The sequence below is a fragment of the Daphnia carinata genome, chromosome 2, assembly GCF_022539665.2.
Source record: "Daphnia carinata strain CSIRO-1 chromosome 2, CSIRO_AGI_Dcar_HiC_V3, whole genome shotgun sequence".
Lineage (NCBI taxonomy): Eukaryota > Metazoa > Arthropoda > Branchiopoda > Diplostraca > Daphniidae > Daphnia > Daphnia carinata.
The window spans coordinates 2,234,656-2,251,517 of NC_081332.1; the positions used below are offsets into that span (position 1 = coordinate 2,234,656).

Below are 16,862 nucleotides of genomic sequence, written 5' to 3' on the forward strand. Positions count from 1 at the left end.
CAAACAGCTGATTTGATTAGAACGCGTAGAACGCGCACATCATTTTGTTTTGCCTCCTCTTCTCCCACCCCACCCACACCCGACACCCCGTCCTTTCTTTTGCTGGTCCCGAACTCCCCGACTCTTTTTCAGTGCGCATTTTTCTTTAACCTTTTGTTTTATTAATGACGTGTTTTACGGAAGACATAGTGTTATATATAAAAAAAAAAAAAAAGAAAAAAAGATGGCTAAATTTACCGGTGATGAAGGTAGAGAGAGAGAGGGGGGGGGGGGGAAGAACAAGATCTCATGCAAAGTACGATTAACACTAAAGATGTTTGCGATGCACAAGACCGGTAGGGACAAGCTATTGATCGGGGCCAGGGCCCCCCCCCCCCCCCCCCCCCCCCCCCCCCCCCCCCCCGCCCCACCCCAAATGTATAGGCAGAAGATCGTCCGGCCCTTGTTTTTTTTGGCCATTCGATTGGCAGGAGCGCGCATCTCTCTTCCTAATGATACAACCCGACCGACACGGATCTCTCTCTCTCTCTCTCTCTATACGTTGATCTGTTTTCGCGCTAATGATGGCGGCACCAAACAATTCGTCGCCCATCACAACGGGCAAGCTACAAGCAAAAGAAAATGATAACTCAATCTAGATACAGCATTGAATTTCACAGCCTGCCCGCGCAAATGTTAAAACAAATTTTTTTTTTTTTTTGCTTTCTTTTCTTTTCCCCTCCAAAGAAAAAAAAAAAAAAAAAAAAAAAAAAGGAAAAGAATTTTTGACACTAAAAGATTTGAGCATTTAAAAGACGCCGTGATTCAAAGGGAAATGAGCAAAAACGGACATTCCGTTCGTTTTCCAATTTAAAATACCTAAAGAAATGAAAAGGGGAGGGGGCGGGGGTTTATATGAAATTCTACAGATCTACGCAACGTTTCGAATGGACATGAGAAAGGGGGATCTGATTGATATATATATATATATATATTTTTTTTTTTGCTTTTGAAAGCGAACTTACGGCATGATGGCTGGACAAGGCAAAAAAAAAAGTTTCTCTGATCGACAGTTGGCGACGTACTGGCACTCGGCTGGCCCACGCAACACGCTGTCGACCCGCCAAACTGCAACGCTGAAGCCATCAAACAGTATCCCCATCCTCAAACTAGCTGTCCCGTTGTTTTGCCTAATAGGATTGCAAATTCCTCATTAGACAACGCTCTCCCCCCCCCCCCCCCTCCTCTTCTCTTAGGCGCTTGGCCGGCATCGCGGTACAGACGAACGGCTGACAAGAAGCAGAAAGGAGGGATCGATTTGAACGATGTTCGATGCTCACCATCACGTGCACGTCAATCTTTGCTGTGCTGATAATAACACATGCGAAAGGGGGATGTTTGACAACTGATTCCTGTGTGCCGTTAGAGGCTTGCCTCTGTCCAACTCATTTGTGAAAATTCATGAATACGTGAAAGGAGCCCTCGCGAGCGCGCTTGGACGTTCCTAGTAGGCGTTCACATCGTTCGAGATGACCATCTTCGGAAATCCAAAAACAAAATAAAACAAAACATTGATCACGGGATTTAAACTACGTATGCTGTTATTACGATGAAGTGATTTAGAAAAAAAAAAAGAAACAGGAACTTGTTACGAGCTGGGGGGATGGGCCAGCGCGCCATGACGCCATTTGATTTTCACCGCATTGAATCATCAATCAAATTGTATGATTTCTTGATGTATGGGCCGCTCTTTCGGACGTGCGGTTATTACACGGATCGCTCAATACAACAACAATGTACGACAAGGTTAACCTCCACCCCCCCCCCCCACCCCCACCTCCAAAACAAAAGGGGAAAAAAAAGTAAAAAATAGGCGATAATTTTGCTCACGAATAAGCAATTCGTTACTTCAAGTAAAACTCGAACCAGAAAAGGTTACAGTCAGTTTAAAGGGGAAACCTTTTGAAAATAAAATTTAAAAAAAAAAAAAAAAGTTTCTTTTTTTTTTTTCTCGTTGTACTTTTCTACCTTATAATTGAATTGATAGGAGCTGATACGCGGAAACCTACAAGCGAAAGTATTTTTTTTTTTTCCTATGGCTCCGCCCTCCACTAGTTTTCCGCTTCCTCATTTGAAAACCCTACAGCTGCAAAAAAAAAAAAAAAAATAATAATCCAACGGCATAGGGGGGGGGGGGGGGGGGGGAAGGGCTCTCGTTTCCAAAAAAAAAAAAAAAAAAAGACGAACGCAACGCGCGCACATCGAATGGCTTTCTAATTGAACAAGCAAAACAAATAGTTTACGTAGACCGACGTTGTGCCTAACGAGCGTGGCTATTTTTCACAGCTGATTTATAGATCGATCAGACAGCGCCATTCGCACGATTCCCGCATCGACGTAATCAGTTCGAATTGTGTAATAAAAGCTTACTGGTCGCAACGAGACCAATCACATTTTTCGCTACACAACACGCGCACGCGCAAGTGAATTGAAGTGAACACTCGCAGACATTCTCTCATTTTGCAAGAAAATTAAGACGAAGAAGAAAAAAAAAAAAAAAAGGGGAGGAACGTCTTTCAAGAGGCGATCGATAATAATAGATGAACACATAGTTCCGAACCAACAAAGTATACAAATTGTCATCAAGGGAATAAAGAAAGAAACAACTGCAGAAAAAAAAAAAAAATCGATAATAAAAAAAAAGAAAAAAAGGGACACACAGTGTGTGGCGACTAGCAATTTTCGGTGGTGCTAAAAACCGTAGCAATCTCTTGACTAGATGGATAATTACGAGCCTTGGAAATTGCGGCAGCCCCTCCCCATCCCATTAGCATTATCTGCCAAACAATAGAATGTTTCATTCCCCCCCCCCCCCCCCAACAAGAAACACACAGAATTAATGAAGGGAAACAACAAAACAAAACAAAAAAAAATGACGTGATAAAAAGACAAGCGAAACGACGTCACAGAAAATAAAAAAAAATAAAAATAAAAATCAAACATAAATAAAAAAAAAATAAATAAATAATTGAAAACTAATGCCTGCAGTTGAATTAGTTGTGTATCCCAATGGCTAAAAAGAAAAGAAAGAGAGAGAGAGAGAGAGAGAGAGACAAGAAAGAAGAAGCGGGTAAAACGAACGAGAAAGGTCGATGCATTTTTCAGTGGCCCGAGTCGCACAGCGGGACACGCTCATCGGTCGCTACTCCCGGCCTCAGCATCAAAAGCAACAGAAGCGGAAATCAAACGCTCGGCTCGCAGGATGACGCAGGTCCAAAAACCTTTTCGCTTCCTCTTATTTCTCCTTACAAAAAAAAAAAAAAAAAAAAAGAAAAAAAGAAAAGGAGGAACGAAAGGCAGTTTACCTTTTCTGTTGGTCGCTTACTCATTCATGAACCTCACAGGCTCTGAAAAAATAAACAAAATTCCGTGGGGAGAAAATCCTGTGCTAATATCCCAAGTTTATTTCTTCTTTTTCTTAAAAAAAAAAAAAAAAAAAAAAAAAAAAAAAAAAAAAAAAGGGACATTTCACGCGGCAGGTTAACATCCCCGCTGATAAAAACTGGAGAAAATTGCGTCCTGGAAAATCAAAAAATGTTTTTTTTTTTTTTTTTTTTTTTAACTGACGGGCTGTTAAACGCATCGAAATCCCGTTTGATTTGCAATAAGAAGACCAAGACGGGCCTTGGTATCAAGTATATGCATACAATGAGGGAAGGTATATAGACCCATACCCCCCCACACACACACACACACATACACACGCAGAGCAAAAGTTGGATCAATACAATCCGGGCTGAAAATGTTAGGGCCCAACCTAAATGTTAAAAGCTCGGAAAATTGTAACGCCTGGTGCGCGAGTACAATCATTATTTTTCACTTTCTTAACTCACGCGTTTTACACACACAGTCCCTCTTAACTTGTTGGAAATAAAAAAAAAAAATACTTTTTTTTTATTTCGCGTTTCATTTACATCGCACAAAGAAAAAAAAAGAAAAAAAAGGGACAATTGATAAGTACGTTGCAACAGCAAAGCAACACGCGTGTTTCTCTTTTATTTCTAATTAAGCGCGTGCAACCATCTCTATAGGCCAAAAATAAAAAATAAAGAATAAATCAGAGGATGGAGATCGTATTGCACGACACAGTCATAAGAAACCCAAATCCGTTGGGCTTCGAATCGCAGTGCGGGCTGAATGGCACGCTCACCTGCAGGTCGGCAAAACGAAAGTAATAGGTCTTGGGTTTTTGCTCGATTGACGTCACAATCCAGCAATTACGAGACGTTAGGTGGATAAAAGCGAGGCAATAAAAAAAAAAAATAATAATAATAATAAACCACCACGAGTCTTACTGCAATCAGTTAAAGCAGCCGCGTGTTTTCGCAACCTCTTTACACACACACACACACACACACACAAAAAAAAAAAAGAATAAAAAGACAAGTTGAAGGTTCAGGGGGGTTGGTAGTTTGCGATCGCATCAAAACATCAAAGTTGAATGCTGTACACAGTGGCGAAAAAAAATTTCGATGGCTACGTATACACGTAGAGAAGACGAGGTTGTTTTTCAAAAATCGTGTTAAACACACACACACACACACACCGTGGCCGCGTGTGTTTCATTATTTAATGCTTGTTAAAGTCTCGCAGATAAACTTTCACGTGAATCGCCAGAGCGCCCCGTAACGTGAACCAGTTTGACGGATGGTTTAAAAATGGCCGACGGGGAGTTTCTGATTAAAGACGAGCGGCGGCGACCCCCCCCCCCCCCCTCCACAAACTTCGTCAAACTAAGAGCATAATGCCATCAAATTGAACGCAGTTAAACGGCGAAATGCTGAACAATGAAAAATCATTGTACAAAATAAAATATTAAAAAAATAAAATATTTAAAAAATAATAATAATAATAATAATAATAATAATGTTGAGGTACATATCTACACGATACGCTATTATAACCCCAGGGCCAAGATGCAATTTGTAAACGCGTAAAAAAAAACAAAAAAAAAAAAAATAAAAACATTTCAAATGCTTCTCTTACAGGTTGCGAACAGTTTGCGCTTCATCAGAAGGAGAAAAAAGAAAATGAGGGATGGCCGCGGGTATAGCCGTGAAGTCATTACACATGGCGCTTTAAACTGCGTTGCAAAGGATGTCTCATTTTTTGTTTTGTTTTTTTCGTCTGCTGCACACGGAGCAGATTGGCCAGTGCATCAAAGGGCGAACTGCGTCAAGTACATGAACGAGAACAATGACGCAACGACCGTACCGACAAACATGTTTCACCGCGTCCATCCACAACACTCCACTCGCCGTTGAAACCAAAGTTGCAAACCGCCAAAGTTGCGTTTTCGAAAACAAAAAAAAAAAACTGAATGGGGGAGAGGGGAGGAGTTGAAATCATTACCGCATAACATTGCATCATTGCATCATTTTCAAAAGAGCAAAAAAAAAAACAAAAAAACAAACAAAACAAAACAAAAAGCGTCTCGGAATTTTGTGTCAAAATCGCTGCAACAACTTGTGATAACGCATACGAACGTTCAACTGCGAAAAAGCTGAAGAGCTTCGTGAAAAAAAAAACAAAAACAAAAGAGGCTGTTGGTTGGGGTCACGCCGGCCGTCACGACCAGCAAAATTTTTTATGAATAATTCAACAGATAAATACGAAGAGAACGGGTCACTAGATCAAGACGATAATAATAATAAAAAAAAAGAGCAGACGCGTCGCAACAGAATAAAATGAGGAATAATTGCTGTAAGAAAAGCGAATTTCGGTCGACACATTTTCTTTTTGGTGAGTCTTCAAAGAGCGGTGAGACTTAGTGCCTAGTAAAATTACGAGTGCAGCGCTTCGAGTGTACGGCACCGGCAACATGGTTTTTTTTTTTTTTTTTTTTTTAAAGAGCTTCAACACTTTTAATGAGCGGACTTTTTTTTTTTTTTGCGTTCACCCCAAGATAATGGGCACAATGAGACACACACACACACAAAGGGAATAATAGTAACAACAAATGAATAGAAGAAGAAGAAGAAGAAGAAGAAAAAAAAAGGGGAACAAAGAAAAGAAAACTTCTACTGTTCTTTTCTTTTTGATTTGGTGGCGGCGGCGGTAGTAGTAGACTTAAAAGAAAATGTGTATAACTCCTGAGCTATTAGGAAACGAGGTTTACCATCTGCACCTCAAGGGAACGAAAAAGCAGGGCACCATTTTTAGTGGGAAGACGCGTTATGGCCCGTGAAATACCTTTGGTGGTTACGTTCTTTAAAAAAAATAAATAAATAATAAATAAAAATCGATTGGCTACTCCTAGACAGCATCCATAAAACAAGAGGGCTACATACGGCCACGAAATCTTTTAGTTTGAAAAAAAAAAAAAAAAAATTCAATCAATAGAGAATTATTTGAGGCCAATGCTCATTTTAAAAAAATAATTATTATTTAAAAAAGAAAAGAAAAAAAAAAGAAAAGCTCCCGCAGAGGCGCGAACGCTAGACCGATCCTTTACCACCAATTACCATGACCTCAGCTGAGTGATTGCGTGCAGCAACATAGTCTGCTACAAGTTGATCGAGCTGCCCTTTCTTACTCTTTTATGGGATGGCACCATTGTGACACGGACCAAATAAAAAGCAGACTGTTCCTTACGACACACACACAAAAAAAAGCAAGTCCTAACCTCAATGGTAATCAACGAGATATGCTTTGTTTCCTTGACCAATTTACAACCTCTTTTTTTTTTTTTTTTTTTTTTTTTTTTTTTGTTTCGTGCACTGCCGCGACATTCTACCAAGGCGAGATATATACCGTAAACACATTGCCTATTATGGATTTAGTAACACCGTTAGCTTTCTTGAAAGGAAAAAAAAATTGTCAAAGGATACAGAGAAAAACGTCTGGTAGAAGGAAAGGTGTTAAACGCTCCAAAAATACAAAAACGTGTTTCTTTTTCCCTGATTTCAATTCATCTTCAGCGTAATATTTCATTTTTACCATTCTTATGGATACAAAACAATGTCTGCCTTAGTTAATAGACGTGAAACCCAGAATGAATCGGCGCCAAGACCCAAACGCCATCTAGTAGTCGCGCTAAGCACTTCACGACAAACACGAGAACGTGTTTAGCAAATTGGCCGATAGATGGCGAAAGAAAATCGCAAGGAAGCTCTACTATGTCAGCCGCACCTGCGGCAGTGATATTCACGGTCAAGATGAAACAAATCGATAATGGCAACGCTTGCCCGTTAGATCTTTCGCTGATTCCGCAAGGCGAGACAACTACATTACGCCACCAATTTGCGATACATTGTTGTGTCCGTGGGTAATGATAATTTGGCACTTCATTGCCAACCGATAATACGGGGCGACAAAAGAAAAAGGTGGGGGGGGGGGAATTATAATAGAAGAAGATGAAGGCAAGGCGATGTAAGTTGATGAACGATGATTAGAGGCAGGTCGATGAAAGACTTCAAGCGAGCAATCAGCGGCAGAGGAGGCACTCTTCCGAGTAAACAGCCACCAAATTAGAGATTCGCATTATTACGAGGCGCCGGAACCGGGCAACAATAATTCGCTGACAAGTCCAAACAAATCACCGGCCCCCCTCAGCGCCCAGCCGAACTAGACGACCATTGTTTTTGTTTTTGTTTTTGTTTTTGTTTTTTTTTTCACAAAGGTTACGATCGCTACGGTGCCACACTTGTTCTCCCTCCCCGATCCAATTTTCTTATTCGCGACGTGATGAGGTTCTACCAGCATAAAAATGCTGAAAAAAAAAAACAAAAAAACCAACAGATAAAAAGAGAAGAAGCCTCACACGACTGAGAAAAGAAAAAAAAAAATTTTTTTAACAAGTAAAAAGAAAAGGTGAAGATTTCCTTTCTCTTCGCCAGAGTCGGCAAAAGCAAGCGGCAATAAAAATAATAATAGGGTCTGAAAATTCCCGAGAGTCAAAGTCGCCTATAGGAGGAAGACGATCGATTCTTTTCGGTCCCAGAAGCAGAACAGAATAATAATAATAATAATAATAAAAAAAAAAGTGAGAAGACTCTCTCGCATCGTTTCTCCGTCTATCCAGCCCCTGACGGCCATTATTGTTGAAAAGAACTGAAGGAAGAAGGAGAACAATAAAGGAAATCCAAGCATTTCGTATTTATGGAAGAAACGCAAATGGCGCAGCCTTACGTAGAGAAAAGGGAAAAGAAAAGAAAAAAAAAAAAATATATATATATATATATATATGCATTCAAGCATTTAAGCAAATAGAACGTTTTTGATTCTAATGGCTGATCTAATGGGAAATGGAACGAAAACAACAGCCCGGCCCTATACCACCGTCAGATCGATTCCCGAAGATCTCGACTTACCTTCGGTCACACAGCCATATTGTTTTTCATTTCTCTCCCCCCCTCCCTCCCCCGCCTGACTAACTATGCCATTATAATGAACTGTAACCTTACATCTAAACATTAGCTGTATGGATTCTTAAAAAAAAAAAAAAAAAAAAAAAAAAAAAGAAGAATTGGAATTCAAGCCACGCGAAAGAAAAATGCGATCATTAAAGACTCTTCTCGTTAAAAGGATATTTAAAGACCCCAAGCAGATGTAGATAGTAAACTCACTGGACACACACACAAGTCCCGAAATAATGAGGCTAACTTCTCTCTCTCTCTCTCTCTCGTTCGAACCAACAATGCGAATAAAAAAGAAAGAAAGAAAAAAAAAATGGAATTGAACGGCCTTGGAGGTAAATTGACGGACCGTGTAATCTCTATAGAAAAAAGAAAAGAGATTCTTCTCATCAGCTGCACGTTGAATTGGCCTAATCGAATGATTCGCTAGCGTGGCCTCTCTCTCTCTCTCTCTGCACAGCACAGCACAGAAATCATTGGCGAGACATTGATCCATCGGCCTGGACTATTTCTAGCGACAGTGTTCACGTCAACTCAAATGCAGTGTGAACGACGTTCTAGATCGCCGGCCTGCGCACCAAGACGAAAAGAAAAAAGAAAAAAGAAAAAAAAAAAGGCGGGGATGGGAGGGCCGAGAAAGGGCAATAGCACAACGATGCTGAAGCTCGGCCGGTCGAGTTCAAGATCGATGATGATGTGGCCGTTCGTTCGTGCGTGACTCTGATTGACCAATCAGTGTCACAGCGGCGCCGACGCCCACAATAATAAAAAAAAAAAAAAAAAAGAAAAGACGATCGCAATCGTTTGCCGTAGACGTATGCGCAAAAGTTTTTTTTTATCGACATAAAACATTTTGCCACCTTTATTTATTTATTTTTTTTTCACGAACGGTGAAGTGGGGGGGTGTGGGGTGTGTGTGCGTGCGCAGCAGTTTAACGTCCCCCGAAAAAAAAAACTTGTAAATGTAATTAAGCGACAGGGATCGCGAGGTTGTAAAGCGGAGGCGAGTTCAATAACGTTTCCCCGGTGTTTGAAAGAAAGAACACGGTGCGATTCACATCCGAGTCGGTGTGTGCGTTCGAACAAAAAAAAAAAGGAGACGCAAAAAAACGTGTCGAACTCGGCGAACTTAAGAGCAGCGGGAGGAGGAGACCATGTCGGCACAATCTGTCGATTCCAGGTAAGCTCCATCATATTTTTTTATTTTTTATGCGCTCCAATGTGTTGAACAACGCAGTGAAAACAGTTGATTAGATGCGAGAGTAGATTTGCGGTTTGAAGACGCACAACAACAACAACAACAAAGAGGAAATCCAATTGAGTTGTGTCATCAAACAGCCTACTTTATGACGTTGTTATACGCCAAACGTCATCAGTAAGACACATTGTGCGCTGCTGTCAATCGATCGCGGCATAGCATTGTGTACACAACGATCGATAAGCAAGCACCGAATCAAAGGCCCGTCCAAGTTTACATCGATGCAAACCCACGCAGCATGAAGAAACGATGGCATACAACAACAACAACACAAAAAAAAGAAAGACAGAAAGATATGGACCAACAAAAAAAAAAAAAAAAAAAAAAGGGAGGGCATTTAGCGTAAAATAATTGGCAAGCTGCAAACAACGTGCCAACACGCTATTCATCTCGTGCTGTCCGACGAGACCAAAATAAAAAAATAAGAAAGAGATGATAAGACAGACATCAAAGAAAGGGGCCGAAACCAATCAGCAAGTATGTTGCTCTTTAGACCAAAGAGGCAAAGAGGAAATCGATCCATTTCCTCGATGACACGCCTCAACAGCAATATGAAGCCTCTTCTCTTTTCATAACATATTTGACCAGCAATTTTTCTCCCTTTTTTTTTGGTAAAAAAAAGGTAGAACGAAGATACATCTCTACCCCTCTACTCCTCTTTCCATCACCTTAACAAACACAGGACGCGTTTCCGGAAAAAAAAAAGAAAAGCAAAAGTTCGATCCCGCGTCCTATCAACCTTGTCCTCTCTGATGTCCCACCCCTTTCATCACATTTTCCATAGCGTCAGCGACGATCCTGACTCCACCCCCCCCCCCCCAACACACACTCACACACTGGCTAAACTTCTTGCTTTCCCAGCCAGAAATAATTGACTCAAATATTGATTTCCACGTAAAAGACGCCGGTCTTTCTTTAAGAAAAACCTTTTTTTTTTGTTTTTTTCTTTTAAAGAGTTCCAAAGCGTTCTGGACCAGCATTTAACATCGCATCAAATATACATGACCGTCCGTGATGCAGTTCAAGTTCATGACCAAACTACTAAATCTAAAGGACACACACGAACACGGTCCGTGGCGTGTCCTGACCATTTTTTTTTTTTACAACCTCCTCTTTTCTTTTGGTTTTTTTTTTTTTAAAGAAAACACTTTGAACAGCGAAACAAGCCTTAAAAGAAATCTAAAAACAAAGCGAACAAAAAAAAAAAAAAAAAAAAAAAAAAAAAGAAAAAGTCAAGATGTGCATTCAACCCACTTTGCAACGGCAAAGGGTTTTCGTGCGTGTGATGATGAGATGAATGGAAACCGTCCTACCTGGTTGTGGTGAAGTAATGGGGCGTGATGGAATCTCGTTCATCGAGCGGGTACAGTAACGGAGTGGAGAGCGTCTCCGATGCATAATCGAAGAACGTTTCCTCGGTAGATGGACCCGGTTGGTCCACGACGGTAATAACAGGCACTGGTCGGTTAAAACGCTGCACGATCCTCCTATCGGTCAACAGTTGCGACACGACGCACTCGCCGTGAAACGATCGCGAAGAAGCACAGGCCGTCGATGGCGATACATCGCCATCGTCGTCGTCCTCACTTTCGTCCACCCCAGTTTGATTCTCGTCTTCCTCATCGTCCACGTCGGCCGACGTGTCTTCATCGTCCGTCGCTGAATCTTCCGCATCTTCCGATTCGCCAATCGATTCATCGTCCTCATTATCACATTCGGCCGAATCGTTCAAATCGCACTTGACTTCACCATCGCCATCGCCATCGCTCGGCTCCGCTCCGCCTTCAATCCCGGCCAACGTGATTGCATTCCCGTCTCCGGCATCCGATGCGAGCGAAGCCGGAGCAGCAAGTCGGGCCGTTTTGGCTCGACCCAATTTGCGACGGACGGCATAGTGACGTCGATGCCGGTAGTTGGTCGTCATCATGTCCGTGTCGCACGGATAATGCGGACAGCCCTGAGCAGCATCCGATTCGGCCTCCATGGCTGTGCTGCCGCTAAGATTTTTGATATCGAGAGAGAGAGAGAGTTTGACTTAATCTTTGGCATGTAACAACCAGGCGAACCGGAGTGCAAACCAACCCAATGCAAAATGCTTTATTTTAAAACCATCACCAAAAAAAAAAAGCTGTGCGAATGAATGAGATTGCGAAACTGCTGGTACACGACATCCCTTCTGTCACCAAACGATTCACATTTTGTGCTGGGGGGGGGGGGAGGGGGTCAAACGGGCAACATCCAAAATCTTTTTAAACAACGTCCGTAGATTTCATTTGTTTTGCCACAACCATTTCGAGATGCCCATCGAAACAACCAATGCCCCAAACCGAATCCATATTTTGGCTATATCCTTACGACCATATTCGGCCTGTGAAACTCAAAGTCAATAACGACTCCATCTTTCTTTTTGTTGTTTTTTTTTTTGTTTTTTGTTTTTTCTTCTTCGGACGGTTTTTGCTGTGATCTCGAACGGACGTGAGGAAATTGTTTAGAAAAGAAACAAATAAAAATGTCCTCCTCGCAGCCGCTACCGTCAATCAGCGCGACAACAGATAGAAGCCTGGACAGAGAAGGACCTCGGCGAAAAACAAAAGAAACAGTAGCGTTAAAAACAAAAATAAAAAGACACGGTGCCAAATTTCAGCTGTTGGTTCTATATTAGAACTGTGCCGAGGTTGAGCTCCACTGTCGCCAAATCGACTTGCGAACGCAAAACTTCCCCTAAGGAACCCGTTGCACGTTTCAAAAACCGGAATCAGGTGATGTTTTGAAATGAAGAAAAAACAAAAAAAAAAAAAAAAAAAAAAAAAGGGCGGCACTGATGTCGTGAAAAACAAAAAATGAGATACAGCACGTCTGCAAAACAAGTTTCGATTCGTCTTATACCACATCACCTATCACATACACAACTGTGTATTACACACTATGCCATAATATGGCCAGGTAGCATGTTGAAGGGTGTACACTTCATAAGAGGACACCAAGGTCAAACGGCGGAGAAGAACACAATGAAATATAAAATATTTAAAAGAAAAAAAAAAAAAACACACACACACATGTGTGAACGAAGAGCGTTCGGACACGGATGAGAGAGAGAGAGAGAGAGAGATAGGTATGAACGACGCCGATTCCGGCGAGTGAATGGTTAGCTGCCGTATTCCCTCCCACAACCTCGTCCGCTGGAAGCAAACCTCCCCCCCACCCTTCAACCGATCGACGCTGGCGACGTCTCAAACTAGTCTCCCCCCCCCTCTCTCTCTCTCTCTCTCTCTCTCTCTCTCTCTCTCTCTCGAAACACATACACAAGGCCTTGCCCCTTTGGTCTCATGCTCTCTATTCACGTCATACTTGCAACCACACACGTCTTTTTTCGAACTGATGGATCGGCTCTGTGTGTGTGTGTGTGTGTGTCTCTCGTCTGCCAGTGCCAATAACCCAAAGGCACGTCCCAATCAAATTGACGCGCATTGAATAGACTCGCCAGCATAAGTGATATAAATTATTCATGCAAAAATTAAATTAAAAAAAAAACCAGTTGATGCATTCACTTATTTATCAATTCAAGATTTATTTTTTTTTTGGCAAAAACGGATTTGCGTATAGGCAAAAAACGTGACAGTTGGATAAGGGCTAAAAGTCGGGAAAACCTGTTGAGGACGAGCCCACCCCTCGAACGTATGCGTTTGAGCCCCACCTCAGGAACGTTATTATTGTTTTATACGTTTCATTAAGTACCGTCCGTTTTTTTTTCACTTTCCTCCATCAATATCAATTACGTTTAATTCATAAATAAAAAAAAAAGAGGGGGAGAGAAAAAATGAGTCATACCCCATTAACGGACGGTTTCGAGATTCAAATTCCACTTAATTAAACCAGGAAAAAAAGAGATTAATTCAAAAAAGGATGGCCATTCCCAAAACGAGTTTTAAAAAAGGGAAAGTGGCAGAACAACTCACTGGTTTCTTACACGTATAATTATTTTAGTTTTTTTTTTTGGCAATCCAACAAAGAGGACTTTGAAAGGCTACCATGTGAGAACGCAAACCTTTCGCTTTCCGTTTCGTTTTTTTTTTCCCTTTCATTTTAATCTGGATTTTCGACACGCAGACAATTGAAGATCGTCTACCGTTCTTAATCTAAAGAAAGAAAAAAAAAACAGCCGTTAGTCGGTTTACCATTTACGGATCGTTATCGCTGAAATTCTTTGGTTTGCGTCAATAATAAAAGAAAGAAAAAAAAAAAAAAAGGAACCGCAAAACACTGTTAGTTCGTGTCGGTTTGCCCTTCAATATCTAATGCAGTGAAACGACTATTCAACCAAACGAAACAAGCCAACTTTTTGCCCCGCCAATGGGTTTACGTCAATATAACCGATCTTCCGTGTACTGTAGTACATCCATTACCTCTACGCGTTGATGGGTACTTTTCGAGCAACATGCCATCTGTTGGAGGGATCAGGCAAATCATGAAGCATTCAAAAAACTAAATCAAATGGCAAAACAACAACAAGCCTAAAAAAAAACAAAAAAAAACAAAGGGGAATGCGATAATATACATGCCATTCAGCGACTGCCACACGAATATCGATTGAAAAAAAAAAAGGGGGAAGGTCGTTTTCATTAGCCAAGCAACGTCTAATCCGTTCGTAATCCTAATTGTTTTGATCTCCAATACGAGAAGAGCAGTGGGGCGGGGGGGGGGTATGCAAAATGGAGAGAATGCCACTTAGCAAGACGAGAACGTTCATTAAGGATAGCCGACACGTCATCGCCCTTTGCTTAAAACAACACGCTGGCTTTTTTTTTTTTTTTTTTTAGAGATCTAATAGTAGACACTAAGCAATTTTTTTTTGTTCAAACAATTCGATGATGCGAACCGAAAACGTAATGTGATACAAACACACACATGCGCATCTTTGGTATCGACCATTTATATATCGATCGCTATAGAATGATTTTTTTTTTTTTTTTTTTAGAATTGCGAATGAGTTTTTTTTTTTCGAAAAAGTTCAACTTTCGACTATTGGTGTAAATGCATTCACGCGATTCAATATGCGAACCATGTCAAAATCGAAACATGAATGAAAGTACGTGGGATTTCACACAGCCGGTGGACTTGCAGCAATTGAATAAATAATTCTCCACGTCATCAGTGTGGAACTATTTTTTTTTTCCCTTCCTTATGCCATCTGCTATCTTCAACATGCATCTGCTTAGCGTCGCCCACAAACATTTCAAGAACAAACGACTGGAATGCTTCTCAAGGCTGCACGTACAAGACGGAAACATTCATTCTCTCACAGTTGCAGCTCCGAGCAAGTGCATTAAAAAAGAAAAGTAAAGAGACATGGCAACGGCGTTGCTAAAAACAAATTTATGGAAATCTACTTGAAAATATTTTGAATATTAGAAACAAAAAAAAAAATGCCTTTAACCGTGGGTCACCCATAGTGAATCAAAGGCAAACGTAATATGAAAACGTTTAGACTCTCAGTCGCTTCGGAATTCACTCAACGGTCCCACGAGAAGGTCAGTTTACATGGTCGGACAAAGCGAGAAGTTCTTATGTTGGTGCTAATAAATTAAATTGAACCTCTCAAGTCGAAACAGTCACTTCGTGAAGTCGTGTTAAACTATGCAAAATTCAAAAGTCTTTAAATTCAACAACTTCAAAAAGAAGGAAAAAAGAATTTCTTCCACCGAATAAACCAAGCAGGTTTCCATGAAATGGCACAAATTCTCGAGAAGGGATAGCATTAAATGGTCTGAAGACTGAAGCAGGATTGCTATTCATAACTACAAAAGTCGAAGGTTTCGCGCCACCACTTCTAACAAATACCAGTTGTGTTATTATAATTCACAACGTGACACAAAAGAAAAAAAAACTTTCGTTTTCCCGTTCGCCATTTTGCATGACGGACTCGACAAGGTCAACAGCTATTAAATTCAAGCAGGAAACAGAAATTCCTCAGAGAGCAGGTGGTAAGTAATGTTAAGAAAGCAAACGCAGAGGATTGCTACTTTGGTAATGCATCGACTGCATCGACAAGTGTAAACAATTATGCCAGATGCCGAAAAAGAATATTCTGTCGGTCGGTTTGGAATAAAAATTGTCAAAACGAATCAAACCACAGCCCAGTCTGGGGAAACGAAACAGCTGACTAACCCATACACAACCACATTGCGCGAAATCATCGTGTGTTGATCCAGGAAACACATGCTTCAAAGGAAGCAGTCAAAGTTTTCATGGGGCACAGTAGCAACTAGCTACCTTAGACTTTTAAAACGGTCACTACTGAGTGTTGAAATGCAGGATGCATGAAAATCAAGCATCAGCATCAATATTTTGAGCAAGCAATACTAAACTACAAAAGCAAAGCCAAAATGTCAAGACTTACTTCTTTACAGTGGAAACTTGATGAAGAATGTGGGTGTTGTCATTTGAGATTGCATCTACGAATATTTCTTGGCCTTTAGGAACATTTCCATTTCCATCTTCCAACATAGCAGGCATCCAAAGCCCTGTCATGGTCACGGAACTTCCTTTCCTGAAACAGATTGGACAAAACATTACTATAATATAATAAAAAGTGATAGATGCACGAATCCTTAGAGCAATTATAGAAAACCCAAAAACAGGCAAACCCTGTTAAAAATACATGTGGTGTACGAGAGTATACTCAAATACACCCAGTGGCAAAAATAACCTTCATTTGCAACACTATTTCCAGTGCTGCTCTGAAGGCCATCATTGTTAATAAGCACATGGATTTGAATTAAAAGTTTAGGTATTAGCATGCTGAACACACCTTTCTTAATACATGAAATCAATATTAACATTGGAAAAATTCCGATTTTCATGAAAAGAAATTCCGATCTACGTGAGGTGTGTTTAGTTTACTTTTAAAAAAATCATCTGTTCATGCAAAATCGTAAATCATACCAGGAAGCAATTGGTGTGTCATTCTACAAGTAGTTGGCAACAATCAGATCATAACTTTTATGGAGGATTCTTCAACTAAACTGACTGGAGATCGACAACTAAAGTACTTTAAACGATACATTAAGAACAATAACTTCTCCACATGACTGAGGCTGAAGGTAAAACAACATTCAACACCATCACTTGTCGGAAACTGACAAACGTGTTTTCTTTTGCCACCACGCATACAATACCATCTATCGCGTGGAATTGCAACTCTAGCGGTA

General features: G+C 40.8%; 1 protein-coding gene across 2 annotated transcripts in view; it reads right to left on the reverse strand.

The window, feature by feature from the left end:
- Positions 1-16,778, reverse strand: part of LOC130685923 (eye-specific diacylglycerol kinase-like) — a 47,266-nt gene extending 30,488 nt beyond the window's left edge. Inside the window, exons 1-3 of one of the 2 annotated variants that reach the window (XM_057509206.2) lie at positions 16,597-16,778; positions 16,052-16,201; positions 10,968-11,651 (exon numbers count right to left, since the gene is read on the reverse strand). In XM_057509206.2, the coding sequence (XP_057365189.1) occupies positions 10,968-11,651; positions 16,052-16,182 (815 nt within the window). In that variant the 5' untranslated portion in view covers positions 16,183-16,201; positions 16,597-16,778. Of the gene's footprint in view, positions 1-10,967; positions 11,652-16,051; positions 16,202-16,298; positions 16,320-16,596 lie in introns of those variants that run through there. The other variant, XM_057509208.2, reaches the window with a different exon arrangement.
- Positions 16,779-16,862: the final 84 nt, after the last annotated feature.